The sequence below is a fragment of the Microdochium trichocladiopsis genome (genome assembly GCF_020744255.1).
Source record: "Microdochium trichocladiopsis strain MPI-CAGE-CH-0230 chromosome Unknown B0I36scaffold_3, whole genome shotgun sequence".
NCBI lineage: Eukaryota > Fungi > Ascomycota > Sordariomycetes > Xylariales > Microdochiaceae > Microdochium > Microdochium trichocladiopsis.
The window spans coordinates 3,815,790-3,834,556 of NW_025763546.1; the positions used below are offsets into that span (position 1 = coordinate 3,815,790).

At 57.2% G+C, this 18,767-nt stretch overlaps 7 protein-coding genes across 7 annotated transcripts; 5 read left to right on the plus strand and 2 right to left on the minus strand.

Annotated features, from left to right (window-relative positions):
* Window positions 1-172: 172 nt before the first annotated feature.
* On the plus strand, window positions 173-1,123 carry B0I36DRAFT_361116 (SOR/SNZ family-domain-containing protein; the record flags this gene model as incomplete). Its single annotated transcript, XM_046158437.1, has 1 exon — window positions 173-1,123. One exon carries the CDS (start codon window positions 173-175, stop codon window positions 1,121-1,123), a length of 951 nt encoding a protein of 316 aa, XP_046015882.1.
* Window positions 1,124-2,174: 1,051 nt separating this feature from the next.
* B0I36DRAFT_96856 (uncharacterized protein) lies at window positions 2,175-5,220 on the minus strand. Its single transcript, XM_046163667.1, has 3 exons — window positions 4,448-5,220; window positions 3,882-4,034; window positions 2,175-3,799 (listed from the first exon to the last, which is right to left on the minus strand). The coding sequence occupies exons 1-3, from the start codon at window positions 4,771-4,773 to the stop codon at window positions 2,251-2,253; spliced, it is 2,028 nt and encodes a 675-aa protein (XP_046015883.1). The 5' UTR covers window positions 4,774-5,220; the 3' UTR covers window positions 2,175-2,250.
* A 2,212-nt stretch (window positions 5,221-7,432) lies between these two features.
* On the plus strand, window positions 7,433-10,817 carry B0I36DRAFT_319080 (uncharacterized protein). The gene has a single exon (XM_046153365.1). It carries the CDS (start codon window positions 7,750-7,752, stop codon window positions 10,360-10,362), a length of 2,613 nt encoding a protein of 870 aa, XP_046015884.1. The 5' UTR covers window positions 7,433-7,749; the 3' UTR covers window positions 10,363-10,817.
* A 389-nt stretch (window positions 10,818-11,206) lies between these two features.
* On the plus strand, window positions 11,207-12,762 carry B0I36DRAFT_238345 (Snf7-domain-containing protein; the record flags this gene model as incomplete). Its single annotated transcript, XM_046149606.1, has 2 exons — window positions 11,207-11,256; window positions 11,322-12,762. The coding sequence occupies 2 exons, from the start codon at window positions 11,207-11,209 to the stop codon at window positions 12,760-12,762; spliced, it is 1,491 nt and encodes a 496-aa protein (XP_046015885.1).
* A 231-nt stretch (window positions 12,763-12,993) lies between these two features.
* On the minus strand, window positions 12,994-14,549 carry B0I36DRAFT_239059 (uncharacterized protein; the record flags this gene model as incomplete). The annotated part of the gene is made up of 2 exons (XM_046149662.1): window positions 12,994-13,964; window positions 14,036-14,549. 2 exons carry the CDS (start codon window positions 14,547-14,549, stop codon window positions 12,994-12,996), a joined length of 1,485 nt encoding a protein of 494 aa, XP_046015886.1.
* A 205-nt stretch (window positions 14,550-14,754) lies between these two features.
* B0I36DRAFT_96877 (DNA polymerase subunit Cdc27) lies at window positions 14,755-16,735 on the plus strand. Its single transcript, XM_046163668.1, has 4 exons — window positions 14,755-14,907; window positions 14,970-15,025; window positions 15,089-15,303; window positions 15,365-16,735. The coding sequence occupies exons 1-4, from the start codon at window positions 14,854-14,856 to the stop codon at window positions 16,429-16,431; spliced, it is 1,392 nt and encodes a 463-aa protein (XP_046015887.1). The 5' UTR covers window positions 14,755-14,853; the 3' UTR covers window positions 16,432-16,735.
* A 1,103-nt stretch (window positions 16,736-17,838) lies between these two features.
* Window positions 17,839-18,678, plus strand: B0I36DRAFT_406415 (uncharacterized protein; the record flags this gene model as incomplete). The annotated part of the gene is made up of 2 exons (XM_046161811.1): window positions 17,839-18,149; window positions 18,476-18,678. The coding sequence occupies exons 1-2, from the start codon at window positions 17,900-17,902 to the stop codon at window positions 18,676-18,678; spliced, it is 453 nt and encodes a 150-aa protein (XP_046015888.1). The 5' UTR covers window positions 17,839-17,899.
* Between the last annotated feature and the right edge of the window lie 89 nt (window positions 18,679-18,767).

Sequence of the window (18,767 nt, forward strand, 5' to 3'; positions counted from 1 at the left end):
CTGCTGTTGTCAAACTTCCTTCGCCCTTCTTGCTTTCCCCCTTTTCTCCTTTCTTGTTTCCCTCTGTTTTCATTTGTCCTCTGAGCTTCTCTTCATAGCAGCCCTACACTCTCCCCTTCCTGTTACACGAATCTCGACCTAAATCGACATACAGCCACAGAAGAACACAGACATGGTCAACAATGCAGGTAGCACCGGCACCGGCGCCGGCGACGCCTCCGCGGCAAGCCCAGCCGTAGCCTCGTTTACCGTCAAGGCCGGACTGGCGCAGATGCTTAAGGGCGGAGTCATCATGGACGTGACGGACGCGGCACAGGCACGCATCGCCGAGGACGCCGGAGCGTGTGCCGTCATGGCCCTCGAGCGGGTGCCCGCGGACATCCGGGCCGAGGGCGGCGTCGCGCGCATGTCGGACCCGCACAAGATCAAGGAGATCCAGGACGCCGTCACCATCCCCGTCATGGCCAAGGCCCGTATCGGCCACTTTGTCGAGTGCCAGATCCTCGAGGCCCTCGGGGTTGACTATATCGACGAGAGCGAGGTGCTCACCCCTGCCGACGACAAATACCACGTCGAGAAGGCCGGCTTCGGCGTCCCCTTTGTCTGCGGCTGCCGCGGGCTGCCAGAGGCCCTGCGCCGTATTGCCGAAGGCGCCGCCATGATCCGAACCAAGGGCGAGGCGGGCACTGGTGACGTCGTTGAGGCGGTCAAGCACATGCGGCAGCTCAAGGACGACATTGCGCGTGCCGTCGCTGCGCTGAGAGACGGCGGCGACCTGGCCATCCGCGCACTTGCCCGTGAGTTTGAGTGCGACGCCGCCTTGCTTAAGAAAACGGCGGAGCTGGGACGGTTGCCCGTCGTCAACTTTGCCGCTGGTGGTATTGCCACTCCCGCCGACGCAGCACTCATGATGCAGCTCGGCTGCGACGGCGTGTTTGTCGGAAGCGGCATCTTCAAGTCGGGCGATGCGGCCAAGAGGGCAAAGGCCATTGTCCGGGCCACCACGCACTTCAGAGATGCCAAGGTGCTGGCTGAGTGCAGCGAGGGGCTAGGAGAGGCCATGGTCGGCATCAGTGTCAGCAGCATGAGGGCGGACCAGAAGTTGGCTGGCAGGGGCTGGTGAACAAACCATATCTTGGACGAGCGCGCCTAGAAAAGGGCCGGCGCCCAGGATCGGTCGGATAACAAAACGAGAAAAAGGCGCAATTTTGATATTGCAGGACATGACTGATGCACAGTCGCAAGAGTTGAAGTATCATTCAACATTGTTACACTTTACAAAGAAGCCAATACTACAGGAGTTTTTCTTCCGAGAGAATATGTTAGACTTCTCAATGTTTGCGACAGTCAAGGGCCCCTTGGAAGGCCTTTTCAGATAGCAGAGTCGACATACCCAAGTGGAGGGCGGGAAGCTGTTTCGTGCGTTAATCGTTACCTTCAGCAGCAATCTCAACTCTGTACGTCGAGCTGACTAAAGCTGCCCTATTCCAAGCTAGTGCCTGCCAGATATGAAATAAGGAACCAACCGGTCTGATCTATAAACACGAATGCGTGTGATACTGCCTATAAGCTACCCCCAGCAGATGTACGGGATGCTCCCGTTTCCATTGACGCCTATTGATTAGGTGCACACAACCTGGACGTATACAGCACAGCTAAGGAGTCACATACATCGCACGTGGAAGCTGAACCCCAGCGTGAAATTCACAATATCGCCCTGCCTTGGCTTTCACGACGCAGATGGCGCATTCACAAGAGCCCTGCTTTACGAATACATTACATGAAAAACAAATGCGCAAATCTTCCTACAGCCATGGCTGATGGAAACACCAAGCGCCACAGGAATTTATTGTACATGATGATTCCCCAAGGGTATTGTACGCCATCGGCCATGAACATAAGACGCCGGAAAAAAGAAAACGTCCGGCCAAATACAGTCTGCTGCAACTGCAGCCCGTTGAGCCAGCTAACCCTGCAAGGTTGCGACCATATTACAATCATGGTCGCAGATGCCTCCTGCCGTCCTCGACACTTCAATCAGATGCGAGTATGCCGTACAGCTCAGAAACACTCACGCAAAGAGCGTCCTAATATGTAGATCGCTCAAGTCCTTTGCCTCTGACACCAGGCAGTTTACACCAAACGCCATGCTCCTCGCACAAAAACCACAACAGGCAACAGTGCCAAAACGACATCAACTGAGAGAAGGTACAGCAAAGCGAGCTCCGATGCGAGAAAGGGAATTCGCATCTAGACACCGCCGCCCATAAATGCGGCAAGATCATCGAGCTCAAGGAGTTGCCTTTCAAATGCCATGCACAGCTCGGCGGCCGTCATGTCAGAGCCGGGATGCACGACGCTGTCGATGCCTGGATCCTCGGTGGACGAAGGTGCCGGTGATTCAGCCTTGGTCTGAGTCTGCTGGCGGGGGCTCGCAGTAGCAGGAGTTGATGCTGCGCCTGATCCGCCGTTGATGGTCGTGAAACCGGATTTGCGTGGAGGCTCGCTGCCTCTGCGCTCGCTATAGTCAGGCGGGTGGGCGGATGAGGGTCGGTCGTATTCCATGCGGTCTGCAGGGTGGCTATTGTTCCGGCTCGACTCGCTCACGACATCTTCTTTGGTGCGAGAATCAGGGTCGGCAAGGGGTTTTCCCGTGGGATCGCCATTGCGGAGGACCTTAGCCATGACGGTCAAGTGTCGGTACCAGGGCACAGCCAGGATCCAGATATTAGCACCATCCTGCAAGAAGCGCATGCCATCGCGTACAAAGGCCTCGGCCGTCTCGTTCACATCAGGTGGGGTGAAGCCCTTGAGGCTGAACCACGCAATGGTGGAGCTCGCTGTGAAACACGAGAACAGCATGACAAGGGGGAAGTTGAGGACCGCATCCTTGTCGGCGTTGGCCTCGAGGGCCAGGAGCAACGAGACAACACTGTGAGAGGCCGCAAACACCCTTTCGACTGTCTGCAAATGGGCATGAGAAGCCATGCGCCATGATTCTTGGCTGAAACCCTGGGTTGTGACCATGTGCAACAGCCGACGCCTGTTGACCATGATGGTGGCACAATGGAGAAGGCAATGGAGCATGGCGTAGGTGTAGCCGCTTCCCATCGTGATGTGGAGATTGATATGGCCAGGCTTGTCGACGTAGTGAAGCGGGAGGGAGTTCCGCACGGCCTCGATGCCCGCCTCGAGAGAGGCGCACTGTTCCTCGGAGAAAGTCTCAGTGGTTACAGTCGTCAGCATTTCGATGACGTTGCGCCATGCTTGGGTAGCCATGACAATGTGGCCGAACTCGCCAACCTCAGTCAGTGGAGTGGCGGAGTCGGGAGCCGTAGATGGTATACCACCTGCCAGTGTCCGGACATAGACGGGAGTGCCAAAGTTGTAGCTCATGTCTGGGCACGGCAGCGGCACGCCCTTGATGTCGAATTGGGAGACGGCTGGGTGACGGCCAGGGCTGCTGGTGAGGAAGCAGTCGAGAATGTAGATGAGCCACAAGGTGCGGCGAAAGGACTCGTCCTTGATAAAGCGATCTGGCTCGCCGTGGCCCTGATGTGCGGATATTATGCGGTACATCTGCGCCATGCGAGCAGCCTGCCCGAGGTAAATGTAGGCGCGAATGGCGTTCCTGTTGCCCCACTCGTGGATGGTAAGTAGACACAAGGCCTGAATATCGGCAAGGTTGGGGTTGTCCAGGTTTTGCATCACGAGGCTGATGGCCTTTGCTGCAAAGTGCTCAGCAGCAGCGGCAGCGCCGCCCTGAGCACCATAACGACGAATGAGAGCGGGCGAGCTCCTGTAGACAAAAAGATTAGGGTGTCAGCTTGCTTGCATGCGCCCGAAGTAGAAAATGGGGATAGGACATCGCAAAGACTTACCGTGCAGCACAGGCCAGCAGACCATTTACAATGCTCCCCTCCAGCGTGCCATTCTTGAGCTTCTGAATGAAGGACGGCTTATGGAATGCAACACAGGATGGCAGAGTCTTGTTGATAACCCTCTCGCACTCGGCGGCAAGCTCCGGAGTAAGCCTGGACAAGGTAGACAAACGTCAGCGGGGTTCCGGGGAGGACAGGACAGACATGGGGGATTGCCGGAAATTGTGGAGACGGAGGCACGCGACTTAGGAGTGCCTAAGATCCCGAGGCGAAGGGCACCTTGCCCCGGTTGACGCGCCACTCGACGCTTTTTTGGGGGCGGACTCGCTGGCACCGCCCCGGGCCGCTTACTCTGCGCGGGCTGGCCAACACATGCACGGCACCCTGCTGAGGGCACGCGATGCGCGGACAAGAAGGGCAGCAGCGGTGGGAAAGGGCGAGCGCGGGAGCGCAGAGCAACAAGAGCCGTACGCTGCCGCTTGTGGGGGATAACGAGAAGAAGCAGCGCCTCGGGGGTACGGCCGGAGCGAAGACTAGCAGGACGGGAACGGGAGAAGGATACCTACTTTTCACTGGCGGTAGCTGCAGGGACAGACCGTTGAGGGACGACAACGCCGCTCGTGGTTGTGGCGGCAGGTTGGCGGTCGCTGGCGACGGCAGAGACACTGCGTTCGCCATGGGGAAGGCTCTCGCGCGGACGGGAGACGCGTGCCGGAGACTGGCCGTGGTGGTGAGCGAGGCTTTCGGAAGGCAAGTAGCACTCGTGCATGCCCTTCGCGCAGTTCTTGCAGGGCGCGCGGCCGTTCTCGTAGACACACTTGGTCTTGCCCTTCCTGCAGCGGACGCAGGCACCGCCGGCGCGGAGAGACGTGCCGCGGACGACAGAGGCCATGGCGGGTGGTCGGATGTAAGTGCGAGCCAGACGGCGAGGTGAGGTTGATGACGATGGCGATGGAGGAGAAGAAGAAGGAGGAGAGGTTGTGGAGATGAAGGAGGGAAGCCGGCGACGAGGGAGAGATGGCGGCAGGGGAGAGGCAAGGACGGTTCAGTGGCCGGTGGCAGGACCGGAGCGGGAGCACGAGGGGGATGGGGAAGAGGTGGGTGGAACGGAGCAGACGGAGAGGGCGGTGATGGGACTCGGGGGCATTTGGGACCCAGGGCGGTGGCAGGTCGGGCGGGAGTGGAGGCAGGCGCTGGAGGGAAGGGGCGTTTTGTCTAGGTGCCCAGGTGGAAGCTGGGGGCGCCTGCAGCCGGGCGGCGTCGAGGCAGACGAGCAGGCAGGAAGGCAGGCAGGCAGGCCGGTCAGTCGGTCGGTTCCTGGACTGGGCAACTCGGCCAGGGACAACGCGAGAGGCGCGGCGAAGAACAGGAGCGCTTGCGAGTGCGTGCACGCACAAGCTGTCGCTCGAGTGAGGGCGCACGCGGGCGGGCGGGAGACGGCAGGTCTGCGGCCGTGAAATGAGGGCGGCCTTGGAGGGCGCTAGAGCCACCTGGCACCCCCGGGTCCGAACCCTCCTCGTCATGCCTCCTCCATCGTCCATGTTCCGCCAGCCCTCCCTGCCGCTCCTTCCCCCAGGTCCTCTTGTGTTCTCCCTCATTGCTCTTGCCGTGTGCAAGCAGCCGACAAAGTCCGGTGGCGATGGCGTCTTCTACCCGGCTCTGGTCTCGGGCGCTGTAATTACGTGCCTTGCAGCTGGCCACACAGCCCTCCGTGCGGTCGTCCGGCAACGGGACGCAGAAGTGCCCCCCCTCCGTGAGATGCCTCTGTGTGCCTGAGGCGGCCGGCAGCTGCTGCGCCTTGGCCCCAGTCCAACTGGGGCCTGGAGCAGGCAGGTACTCGAGCAGGCAGACAGGACCGCGTTTGCCAATGAGAGATGCGCGCAGCTCGCGGCCGCACGCCGGATGCAAAGGGTGCCAGCAATTCGACATAGGCCCACTTGTCGCCTCGGCGCGCCGGCCCATCCTTCTCGGTGCTCTGGCTCTGCGCACCCCTCCCTCCTTCCGATGGGGCCGTGGTGACACGGAGCACGCCTTGCTCGCCCACTCCTGTCACTGCTGTCCTCAGACCTGTCTCCCCTTGCCTTTTCGCATCAGCCCACCCTCGCCAGTTGGCGCGCACTGGCCCATCTTCTGCCTGCCCGCTCATTTGCCTGGGAAACGGGGCGTCTCAAGGTGTGTGACGGCAGCCCAGCATCGCCATCCACCGGGGGTGCGGACATGGCTGTGAGCCTGAGCAAAAGAAAAGGGACCAGGGCGGCCCTTGGCTGGCTGGCTCGCGCCCATTGAGCGTGCGCTTCTCGGGGGCGCGCGGTGCACGCTCGCCACACGGAGCCGCCAGCCCTGGCCACCCGCAACCGCCCGTTACTGACTGCCCTGGTCTCCATCTCCCGCCCGGCCTGGTCTCCAGACTGGACTGCCACACCACTCTGCCGTCGCACCCTGCCGCCGCCTTTGGTCCTGCTGTGTGGTCGTGTTCGCATGAGCGCCACATGAATCGCCTGGAGCCTCAGATCATCTATGCAATGCGGAATCGAGCCACGCAGCCAGACCCAGAGCCGTGGATTGGGGCACGCAGCCTGACGAGGCTGGCTGGCAAAGGCTTGCAGAGCGCTCGGCAGCAGAGCGATTAGCGGGCCACTAGCGTCCGTCATCGCTGGCGGGCGGATCGGACGGTGCAGCCGGACATGGACCAGACCAGGCTTCCCGCCAGCTCTTGCTTTTCCGCCGCGACAGCTGCCAAGCGCACAACTGCACACCCAGCCCAGATCTGCCCGTCTCTCGAATGGGAGAGAAGACTCGTTCACTGCAGAACACTGCGTCACCAGGCGCACACAGATAGGGCCAAGTACGCTGACAGGCATGGAATGGGCAGTGTGAGTGCGTGTTGAAGGGTGAATCGGCGAAAGGCGGCCGTCCTCTGCTCATCCCGCGTCGCCGGCGTAATACCTTGGCATCTCTTTCTGGTGTCGCCTCCGCCCGCCCGCCCGCCTAATCACACGAACTCCAACACCCTATTATGCCTGACTTGAGCCCTTGGCCAGCTATTACATGTCCGCCTGGACTGACCAGTCGAGCTCAAATTGGCCAGCGACATCCAAATTGACGTTTCTTCGGCCGCTATGCAAGCAATCCGAGTTCATGTGGTATTCCACCCAGATCAGAGTAAAGCCTGACCATGATGATCGCAGTCCATGCGAGTGATGCAAGGGTTGGCTGCGTATTCATGAGTTCGCTGACAGAAGCACCGAGAGCAACCTTTTTGGGATGCGATACAGATAACTACACTAAGTAGGTAAATATTTTAGATGTGGGTGCTTAGGTGTCAAGACTCCGTGGAGCTCCCCCGTGGTCAATAGATCGGCAGTTCCGGGTTGCTGGTGAGTTCGGCACTTCCAAAGTCTCGCCCCACCATCAGCCACAGTCTCCACTGCGGTAGCTCCAGTGACATGTGGCTTGCGTGCGTGCATGGCCCCAGATCTCGAAAGTGCCGGTTCGTAGTTGTTACTTGATTTCTCGCCTCCGGCAGTTGATCTCTTTTGACCGGAGCGAGTCTTTATGGCTTTTTCTACTATGTGATTGTTCGCTGCGCATCGCATCGCATCGCTCGATTGCTTGTATCTCATCATATCCGCCATCCCAGCTCGCTCGGACGTGTCGGGACACAGCAGCCTGTGCTTAAGACCATACCATAGCGCACTTCAAAGCTCAGCATTCCCAGCAGAGCTCGCATTTGATCAACCTTAGCCGTATCCTGTGCTCCCAGATTGCGTCCTGTGTGGGCCAAAGGCAAAAAGTTCGCCTCAGCCTGGGCACTGGCTGTTGCCAGCCACTGAGGCTCCCTGTGGAATCGACGTACTTCGAATAGAGCATGCAAGCCTGGGCTGTCACAAGGCAGCTTGCATCGCGACTTAGGCTCGATCCGGCGGCAGCCATCATTTCTATCGCGCACTCACCACGAAGCTACCAGAGGGGACCAGCTCTCAGTCGGCTCTTTGTTCGCCAACGCTCTGATACAGGCACGGTCTTCACCTGGAGGTACGACGAAAATGCGAACATGAAGGGTGATTCGACGTTCCAAGAACAACAACCAGAGGGAATGGTAGAGAAGGTAGCGGCTTTTGCTTCTGATGGAGAGGTCATCAATGAGGAGCCCGCGGGCTCCGTGCGCCACGATGACGCCCCTCTGGTTGACTGGAAGGAGGAAGTTCTGCACCGAATCAAGACCTTCCAAGGGCCCCCGGAGAATCCTGGGCGGCAACGGGAGCACTACTTCAGACAGCTCTACCATCGAGACAGACCGATCGACTTCCGGGTTCTCGCGAGGGCCTCACCTGAGATCGCGAACCAGATGCTTGGCAGGCGCTTCGACACCCAGGATACCGAGAAAGGTCCCATTCTGGTCAGCGCGCTACTCGACAAGCACTACGGCGGCCTCAAAATGGAATTGCCCCCCGACCGTCTTTGTCCGCCGATACCGAATCGCCATCTGTATATCTTGTGGCTGAAAGATCTTCTCGACAGCACTGGTCCCCTAGTTGCCGAGACGTCATTGGCCACGACAGAACGTGAACTGGTTGGTATGGACATCGGCACCGGCGCAAGCGCCATCTACCCCATACTCGGCTGCGCTCAACGGCCATGGAAGTTTATTGCTACCGAGCTGGACGAGAAGTCATTTGAATGGGCTCGTAGCAACCTGGAGCGAAACGGATTGTTGGACAGAGTCAATCTTGTCCGGCGTACGAAATCATTCAACGAGGACTCCTCACCACTCATTCCTATGGACGAACTAGGCCTTGACCGACTGGATTTCGTCATGACGAACCCGCCATTCTATGAATCCGAAAAGGACATGTTCCAACGCGTTGCAGAGAAAAAAGAGGACCCTCTCAGCGCCCATACTGGTGCCCCCGTTGAGCTATGGTGCGAGGGTGGCGAGGTTGGCTTCGTCAGACAAATGATCAACGAGTCAATGGTACTGCGTGACAGGGTACAGTGGTATACCGCAATGCTGAGCAGTCCTCAGAGTGTGGAGAAGCTGCTGGTCGACCTCAACCGACTCGGATTACGGAATATCGCCACGACAACCTTCATCCCAGGCAAGGTCACGCGTCGGTATGCACTTGCTTGGAGTTTCGGTGACAGGCGGCCGTCGGAACGCGCGGCGAGGGGGGACAAGTATACGATAGACAACAAGATTTCCCGTAGCTTGTTCAGCCCAGCGACGGAGCACACGATACCGCTCGGGCCAGACACAGACCCGGAAGTGCTGGGAAGTAGCATCGAGAAATATCTCAGGTCCGTTGGCTTGCCAGTCTTCGAATGGAACTCTGCGAAGCTCAAAGGCTACGGCTTCACTGATGAGCCTTCGTGGAGTCGGTCATATCGGCGGAGGTTGCAGCTGGCGGCCGAAAGATCCTGCACGGATGATCTTCAGCCACGGGCGGGAGAGGAGGCGGACGCCGAGAGATCTGTGATGGACGCCACAACTTCTGCATTCGAAGGGAAGCATGGAAACGATGGAATGAAGACGGAGAGAGACAGTGTTCTCGCCCAAACAGGCCCACCAAAAACGAAACAAGAATGGGAAGAAGAACTTCAAGCACCACTCCCGACTACGCTACCGGAGCTCGAGCGGGCTCTCGAGGAGCTTCAAGCTCCCAATCTTTCCAAACCCACTTCGACTATGCTGAAAATCAATGAGCTGATGCAGCTCAATGACGACTACATGCCTGCCGAGGATCCGTCCACTTTTGGGGACTATGGAAGGCGTTACGAGTACCAATATAATGCCATATTGGCAAAGCAGATGGCCATGCGGCAGCAAAGGGCAAAAGATATCGAAGCCCGCATCGCACGCTTGAAGAAGTTGGCACCGCCTAACAAAGTTCCACAAGACACCTTGATAGGCCCAGCTCAAGCCGATCGCCACTCGTTGGCTGACTCGCCAAGCACAACCTTCACGTCGAACAGCCCTCTGAACTCAATTAAGCGCGCTGCCGCGGAGGATCAAATGTCTTTGAAAGATCGTTATAAATGTGGCTTCACGCTGGAACTCGAAGCGAGCCGGATCCCGGTCATTTTCCATGATGGGAAGTACCTCAAGAGGCCGTTCGTCCGCGACTCGCAACTCAAATTACGGTGGCTGAGTGGTTCAGATCCCGTCATATACGAAAGCCTCGTTGGTGCCCTGAATACCAAGTTTGCCCAGAGAAAAGGGACGATGGCAGGCGCTATTGCGAGATCTAAGCAACGCACGATGGAGCACAATATGCGAACCGCGAAGAAACGGGAGAAGGCAGAAAAGCGACGTCCTAAAATTCGAGAGCCAGGGATTGCTACATGGCATGAGAGGTTCACAAGAGCCCAGCATGAGTCTGAGTTCAGTCGGACTTTTGATGTATTGGACGGTGACGAGCAGCGTGTCGTGGATGAGGAGAAAACACAGCCCGCGGAAGAGCCTGTGGCTAAAAGGCAGTGACGGGCTAACACGTGCTGGCAGACCCGTCCCTGGAAGAGGAACTTGCGAAGACCTGCAAAGTTTTGTCTCATTCACGCATCGACGTGTCAATGGCCATTTGTTTTGTATTTACACCAATGACAGCGAACAGATGGATCCATCATATATCAACGATACGAGATGGTCAATCTGCGAGGCCCAACTAATCGAGTTTGCTGCACAGACAATCCGTCCGCAGTGCCACGGGGAAGCTGGCTCATGTAGCTTTTGTTTCCCAAGAGCATAATATATACTTCCCAGGATTGAAGTTGTGACACTGACTAGACTTGAATTTGCTGCAAAGCAATCCTTTTTTTTTTCTTTTCCCCCGGATTGAGATTCCGACTCAACGACAGGCGGGCTATGTGGCAATCCGGCGAATATGAGGATGGTGCAAGCAGGTTTTCTTTTATCGGACATCTTCCATATGTAGTGGGAGTTTGACCCGAGTATGAGTCCCAGGAACACACGCCGGGTTTTGGTCATGGGTCGCGGACATGGACACCTTTCAGGGTGCAAGCAGGGGTTGAGGCCCTGAACTGCCCCACGTCATGGGTCCCAGGCGGATGCCTCCCTAAAGGTTCCCAGGCCTCCTTATCAGGAGTGACGTCGCGCTGATAAAGCCAACAAGCTCCTCCATGCCGCCTATCATGCACAATCGACGTACAACTCGTGTGCACTTCGTGCACTTTTCAGCCATATCAGTTTTGTCAGATCGCGCCCCCAAGCAATACCAAGGTTGCCTAGCGCGTGGCCTGCGAAGCGTGCCCTGGGACGTCGGCGAAGTGTCAGCATACACATAGAAGACGTGACGCAGCCTGCCATCATGAGCGAGCTGCTCAACTACCTCCTCCAGAACGAGGAGTCTTTTCGCAAGTAAGGCAAACCTGGCCGTAGCGGCTGTCCGAAGATGAGCCTTTCAGATCAGCCTGACCGTAGAGTAGGACGCGACTCCCCGCCCTCTACTCCGACTTTCGCCAGCAAGCAACTTTGAACCCTGACGGGTTCCAAGCCAACGTTCACGCATGGAAGCGCGGCCTCTCCAATGCGGCCCTTGCCGGCCACGTGCCCTCGAAAACGGCCACTCGATCACACCTTGTTCTGGATCTCGATGACGCTATTCTCGACTCCCTGACGAGCCCTCAATATGGCCGTCCACTGGCCCTTGGTTCTGTCCTTAACGAGGCTGTCGGCACGGGCGAGATGCTCCCTCTCCAGCAGTTCCTCAAGGCACAACAATCTATATACCAGAAAAGCTGGGGCAGCATACCCTTGAACGTCCTCTCCTGGGGGTTACGACAGGTCGGCGTGCTTGGCGCGCCAGGCACGGGGCGTGGCAGCGACAAGATTCCTCACGGCCAGTTCGTCCTCCTGCCTAACCTCGAAAGCGCCTCAAAGGCATTTGTGGACGCGACGCGCGGTCGCACAAGCCCGTTTGAGCGGACGTTTTCTAAAGCGCAGTTTCGGAGGACCTTCGGCAATGCCGTGCTGGGCCACAGCGAGCAGCTCTCAGATGCCGACATGGAGGTTCTCATTCGGCACCTTACGCGAGACAAGCCCGTCCTTGCTACAGACGGCACGACGATCAAGATCCGATCGGACTCCGGCGCCAGCGAAAACGAGGGAAGGATCACCGAAGAGGACTCAGCAATCGCCAGCCTCAAAGACCTGATCGAGGACCTGACCAGGCAGACGGAAATTTTGGGCAGACGTGTCGAGGAGCTCAGCGCGGCCGCCCAAGACGCCGTGCGCCGCAAGAATCGCGTCTCGGCCCTCGCGGCGCTCAAGAGCAAGAAACTCGCCGAAACCAATCTCGAGAAGCGGCACGCGACACTATACCAGCTCGAGGAAGTGGCGACCAAAATTAGCCAGGCCGCCGACAACGTCGCCATGGTGCGCGTCATGCAGAGCAGTACCTCAGCGCTGCGGTCGCTCAACAGCCAGGTCGGTGGTGCCGACAAGGTCGACGAGGTCCTCGACTCCCTGCGTGAGCAGATGGGCCAGGTAGACGAGGTGGGCAATGTAATTGCCGACACCGCGGGCGTGTACAGCGCCGCGACTGTAGACGAGGCAGAAGTTGACGACGAATTCGAGGCCATGCTTGCAGAGGAACGGAGGAAGGAGGAGGCGGCGCAGCGAGTCAAGGATGATGCAGTCAGGAAGGACGCAGAGGACACGGCAGCCGAGGAGACGAGGAGGAAGCTGGCCGAGCTCGAAAGGTTGGGTCCAGTCCCGACACAGCAGCCAGACGCAGGAAAGGAGGCAGAGAAGCGACCAACGACGCCTGGTACAGCTACCGCTGAAGAACTGGAGAAATTGAATGTTGGTCACACATCAGCGGAACAGCCAAGGAAAGAGCCCGTGCGGCTTCCAGCAGAGTAGAAGCACTCGCTCTCGCGCAAATTCTATCTACTTTGAATCTATTTCTTGTAGAGGAACCTCGACTACACTCTGTCCATACAAATGGGGTATCATGGTTCTGTATTGTAATCATCAACGTTCATACGAAGCTTTTCTACGCCAGACGCCACCGTTATCCGCGCCCTTGATTGTAGTGGAGATTCCCGTCGGACGATTTCAGAGAACTGCGATGCTGTCCAACCCGGGAGCGCGTCACGTTGGACTCCAGTCGTGGTGATCGAGATGATGTGGCGGTAGTTGCGGGATTGTTAGCTGGCTTTGCGGCGACATAGGGACGCCATGTCTCTGGGCACCCAGCATATGGAAAACCTGAGGGCTTCTGTCAGGGCTACTACTCGGCCAAAACTGTTGCTGTGGAAATAACGGTTGTTCCCAGGCATGTGTGGCGGGAAAAGGCGGCAGTTGTGTAATATGTGCATGATATGGAGTGTAGTTGTTCTGTGTCAAACTCGTCATTGACTGGCTTGTCGCAGGCAAGGTCGGGATTGGAACTGCAGAGACCTCCTGTCCGTAGATTTCGACTTGAGCATTCGATGTCTCTGCTGTTTGATTCGAGGCCGCGTATTCATCCGGCTGTGCAGTCTCTTCTAATACCTGGCTCTCTTCAGAGCTTTCTTTGGCTGGCACCTCGGTCTTTTGCCTCGACCTGCGTGCTTGTGCGATAAGGTCTTGAAATGAGGCATCGTGCTTGACGGCCCATGCGGTACCATCGAAGTCTTTGGCACGAATCTGCGCGCCCTGGTTCGCTGCCCTCGAAGATGTCGGTGCATCAGCTCCTTGGGTGCGCTCCCATTTCTCAAGTTCTCGCAGAAGCTCGGCTTTTCTTTTCGGCTGAAGCGAATCGCAGTTGGCATTCCACAAAGTCATCCACTCCTTGTGTCGCTTCTCCAGCACGGCTTTCGACCCACGTGCGTCTATCCCTAGCTCTTGAAGTTTCTTCCGCAAGGCAGCTTCCTTTAACATCGAGTAGTTGATAGCAGGCAAGCGCTCAAGTGTTGGCGGCGGTTTCGTAGTGGAATGTCCGTTCGGTGGGAGGGAGGTGGCGCTGGCAACGTCTCGTGTAGGCTTTCGTTGTGATTCCACGATACACTGATCGAGGTGTTGGTATACTTGAGCCTCCTTCATTCGCTGATTACAAACCGGACAAGCGACAAGCCCGTCATCTACTTAGGAGGTCAGTAATCAAGGACTCATTCCATGATTCCCATATTGGAGGATCCTGGGGTTCTCGCACTTGGTTCTGGTGAATTTTCGGGCTCGCAAGTCAGATCAATCTCTTGACGAGCCATCTCGGCGGTAGACTCCATGGCTCGTGATTTGCTTGCCCGGGCGGACGATCGCAGCCGCTTGCTAGAGCGCCGACCATCATCTGCTTCGTCGTCATGCTCCAGCTGGCGCTTGGGAGACGCCGAGCCGTCGACAGGGATTTGTCCTGGCGGCTGCCGAGCAACCTTTATGAGCGCTGGGCGAGCTGCTGTGAACGCCTGCACGGCCTCCTGGGTTGCCCAATTGCTGCGCAACTTGAGCTCTTGTTCAGGGGCGCGGCAGAGCGGGCACTTGCCCTCGTTGGAGAGGGCACGGCGGATGCAGACAGAGCAGAAGGTGTGATTGCATGAGGTGAGCATCGGCGTGTCGTAGAAGTCCTTGCAGACCTGACATCGCAGAGCGGCCTCGACAGCAACGAGACCGGCGAGCGGGGTATTGATCCAGTCTGTCGAATCGGCAATGTCGTGCTCGTCGCCGTCCATGGCGGCGGTATGTATTCAGTTGTCGCGATCGCTCGTGGCTGTGGATCACAGATGTGGTGGTGGGAAGGCAAGTGAGTGCAAGCCCTGGATCTCCGTCGCGGGATGACGGCAACCACTCAACGCGTCCGGTCCCCATTAAAAAGTTCCCCGCGACCACCACTCCACGTGACGGCGCGACGCGCTTCCCTGCTCAGATCTACGGCAGCAGCAACGACATCTTGACAAGCCGCACAAGCACAAGAAGATTGACTGAGATTGAAACAGTTGAGTGGTGGCCGCTGATCAAGGCAACCTCAACCTCGAGATGGACGACTACAGGCAATATCTTGCGCAGCAAGTCCTGACCGAGGACAAGCTGGTATGTTGCTGGACACCATTCACATCCTGGCACGCCCATTACTTACCCGCCATGCGGATCAGGTCACCTATCGAGTGCTTAGCCGTGCTCTCAAAATCCATGTGAACATTGCCAAAGAGTGAGTCCGTTGTGGCGGGTTGTCTGCATTCACTTCGATCATCCCGCGCTGACTGCTTTTTAGAATGCTCTTTGAGTTTCATAAGTGGCAGAACGACAAGCGGCCGGGCAGCCTGCACGCCACCTACTTGATATATGGCATAAACAAGCCTACCCATGACGAAGACGGGGATGTGGACATGACAAGCTCGCAGACTTCGGAGGACTACCCTTCGGTCAGATATTCTGATGAGGTACACACCGAGACCTTGGCTCTCGCCAGAGAAGAGCAGCTTGAAGGTATCCTGCCTCCCTTTGACCGGTAGGGGTAATAGCAGTGGAGGCTAATGATGCTCACTAGAAACTCTTGCACAGTTCGACGAAGTCAGAGCCATTCATATGTACAGCATCGGACCACATCCTTTGAAGGACGTCCAGCTACTTGCGGATGCCGCTCGGCAAGTCTTGGATCAAGCCCCATCAAATGACTTTGCGGCTGCGGCCAAAACCTATGGCACAATATCCAACCCCAACATGCGCAGGAGAGAACGCCGGGGAGCTGGTCCGACAAATGCAGTCGGCAGTAACGCAGGCGTGAAAGCAGAAGCGAAGCCCGCGCTCACATCCAAGCAAGAGTCTAAGCCTGTCACGGGAGCGAAAAACTCAAATGTCAAAGAGGAGGCACCCGAGGTCAAACCGGCAGTCTCAAAGGTGTCTGCCCCTACGGTCGCCAAGAAGTCGTCCACAGCGGCTGCACCGTCTCTCAAGCGACAAGGCTCCTCATCTGGTATTGGACAAATGTTCGCCAAGGCTGCCGCCAAACCCAAGAAGCCTGCGGCACCCAAGGAAGCGGAGAAAGCGCAGCCCAGCCCAGCCATGTCTGACGATGGCCAGGACGATGACGACGTGCAAGACCAGCCGATGGAAGTCACAAATACTGAGGATAGCGCCATGACTCGCCGTTCCAGGTCAGACCGACAAGCCGCCCTGCGCCGCATGATGGATGAGAGTGACGAAGAGCAGGAATCTTCCCGGGCGAACACGCCACCTGAAGATGACCAGATGGATGGATATGAGACAGCGGCACAGGAAGATGTCGCCGTAGCAGCAGTGCCGGAACCAAAGGCCGACGAGCCAGCAGAAGAAGTCACGGGCACTACGAATGGCAGAAAGCGCGGCAGGAGACGCGTCACCAAGAAAAAACAGGTCATGGATGACCAAGGATATCTGGTTACGATTCAGGAGGAGGGCTGGGAGTCATTCTCCGAAGACGAGGCTCCACCGGCCACGAAAGCCAAGACGAGCGCAGCAGCAGCGACAAAGGCTTCCTCAGCAGCGGCGACCAAGACAGACGGGGGAGCGAAGCCAAAGAAGGCAGCCGGAAAAGCCGGCCAGGGCAACATCATGTCCTTCTTCTCGAAGAAGTGAGGCGTGCGAGAGGAAAGGAAGACTTTACAACACCCCTTCACCCATGTGAGGACGCGTTGCATGACGAGAACCTCGCTTGTGTAGAATTGCAGGCTAGCAATCCTTTCATGCACTCAGCAGAACAGTACCGTGCATGGGACTTGATACATCATGACAAAGCAAATCCATATTCATCAAGTCTTTGGATGGTCAAGCGAGCTGATGGACAATCACCCTAATCATTATGGATTGCTCAATACTGCAGATGAGAATCCCCGAGACTTTTGACCAATTACCATGTAGATCAATGGATCATGTGCAGATGCAGCTCAATTGCTGACTGCATCTGCGGATGCTATAGCATTACAGTGGAACTGAACGGCCCTCTCTCGCCCTCAAGAGGTTGTTGGGATGCATGCTGTACTAGACTAAGATATGGGGGCTAATACCTGTGTCTCTTGTTGACTGGTGATAATAGTGGCAACGACGTCACGGAAATTGAGTAGCGAAGAGCCTCGGATCGTCCTCAATTATCGTGTGCTTGGTTCTCAGCAATAAGGAGTCCGCTTGGGAATCGTAGGACGTCCATCGCGAAGAGGTTGATAAGTGGGACTCGATGCCGATCTTCGATGCGAAAGCGAGCAGCCTGCACGAGGGATCGCGTGCTACTAGCCGCAGAGGCTGGCGAGCCGCTCGCGCAATGCTATTCCCCGAGGTCAAGCTCGGCCGAAATTCAGCAGAGGGGAGTGACGTCCATCACAAATCCGAGTAGATGTCATGGAACCATGCCGGCTCCGATGGGGGCCGGCCGTAAGGAGGCGAAGGGTCTGGAGGTCTCACTCCGGTGCCAGCGTCGTCAGCTGCGTGATGGGCCTAGCGAACGGGGAGAGCTGGCCTCCTCCGTGGATCAGGTAGCCCAGACACACGACACGCCTCGTGGGACAGCAGGACATTTACTGGCTGCCTGGCGTTCAAGCACCCTAAACATTTTCTAGTGCTCACCCACCCACCTCTTCCTGTCTCGCATAATTAGCAGACTGCCACATGCGAGCTAGGGTGGCTGTCAAATCCGACTCCGTCCATCGTATAGACAACACAGCATGAGAGAGTCTGCAGGACGATGCGCAGCCGGATGCAGCGGATGCCTGAGCAACCAGGGGGCATGTTTTCATGGCTCTGGAAGGGGGTTGGTTGACCGCCGATCAAGGATTAAGCTTGACCGATACTTGAACGGTGCTGCTTCCTCCTTGAGATGGAGTGCCTGCGGGAACTGCATGCTGTGGTACTATGTAGAGGGCCCTGGCGCAGCTTCGCACGGCACACCGGAACATACCTTGTTCCAGGCAAGGAGGATTCCTACTTCTCCCGCCCCGTTCACATGGGCCATGTGCAGAGTATCCCACCACCTCAAGCAAATATGCTGCGGCTGTGGGAGGTAGCCTGTGGCTCTTGGGTTCTCTAAACGGCTCGGTCGAAGACGCCATGTCGCATGGAAGCAGCTCCCTCGACGCACATGATGCATCTGTTGCGGGGGGGACTGCGTGTGACGATGGCCTTCGCCGTGCATGACGAAGACGAAGCCAACGGGGATCCAAACATGCTTGGCCCACATGCTCTGTCCGAGGCTGGTGACCAGGTGGGATCGGCGACGGAGCGCGCAACCCTCGGCAGCGCGAGTGAGAAATATTCTGGAAATCTCAGTTGGGACTGCACCGTGCGTAGACTGAACAGTGCTCTAGGTACGCCACGCGTGCGTCGAGTCTGACAGGGATGGTGGCACCAAGAAGACTGGGCTCCCCGCTTTTCCACGTTGGTTTCCTGCCAGTCAGAGTTTTGCGCGGGAGTGATCCGGACAAGACTACCAGAGCCCAAGGCCCATGTTTGTGTAGGCGGCTTCCCACCTCTCTGGTCCTGTGCCCAAAGTGTATCGAGTCTTGCAGCAGCTTGACTCGTGGTGGATGGCCAAGAAAGAATCTGGGATTGCTAGTATAGCAGTTAACTACCTTTTGAGCTCAGCCTCTGAGCCTCGTGACATGTGAAGTCGTTGCCTACCTTAGGTAAGTAGGTAGGATCTGTGTTCAGATGCCCTGCGCTTGCCATACCGGTACCAATATAATATCCCTGGTTACAGAATTGCAACACACGAGGCCCCAAAGGCCCATGCTTCAAGGTCCTGCCAGAGACGTCGATGCATTCGATGACAGTTTCTTACTCCATGATTTCCAAGAACGGACTGTGCTCAAGCACAACCCAAGCGCGTTGAGTTGATTGGGAACAGCAGAGGAGCTGAGCCATAATCCGAAATGAAAACAAGTTCGGGTAGACCAGGAAACCCCTGCTCTAGGTATAAGTAGCTT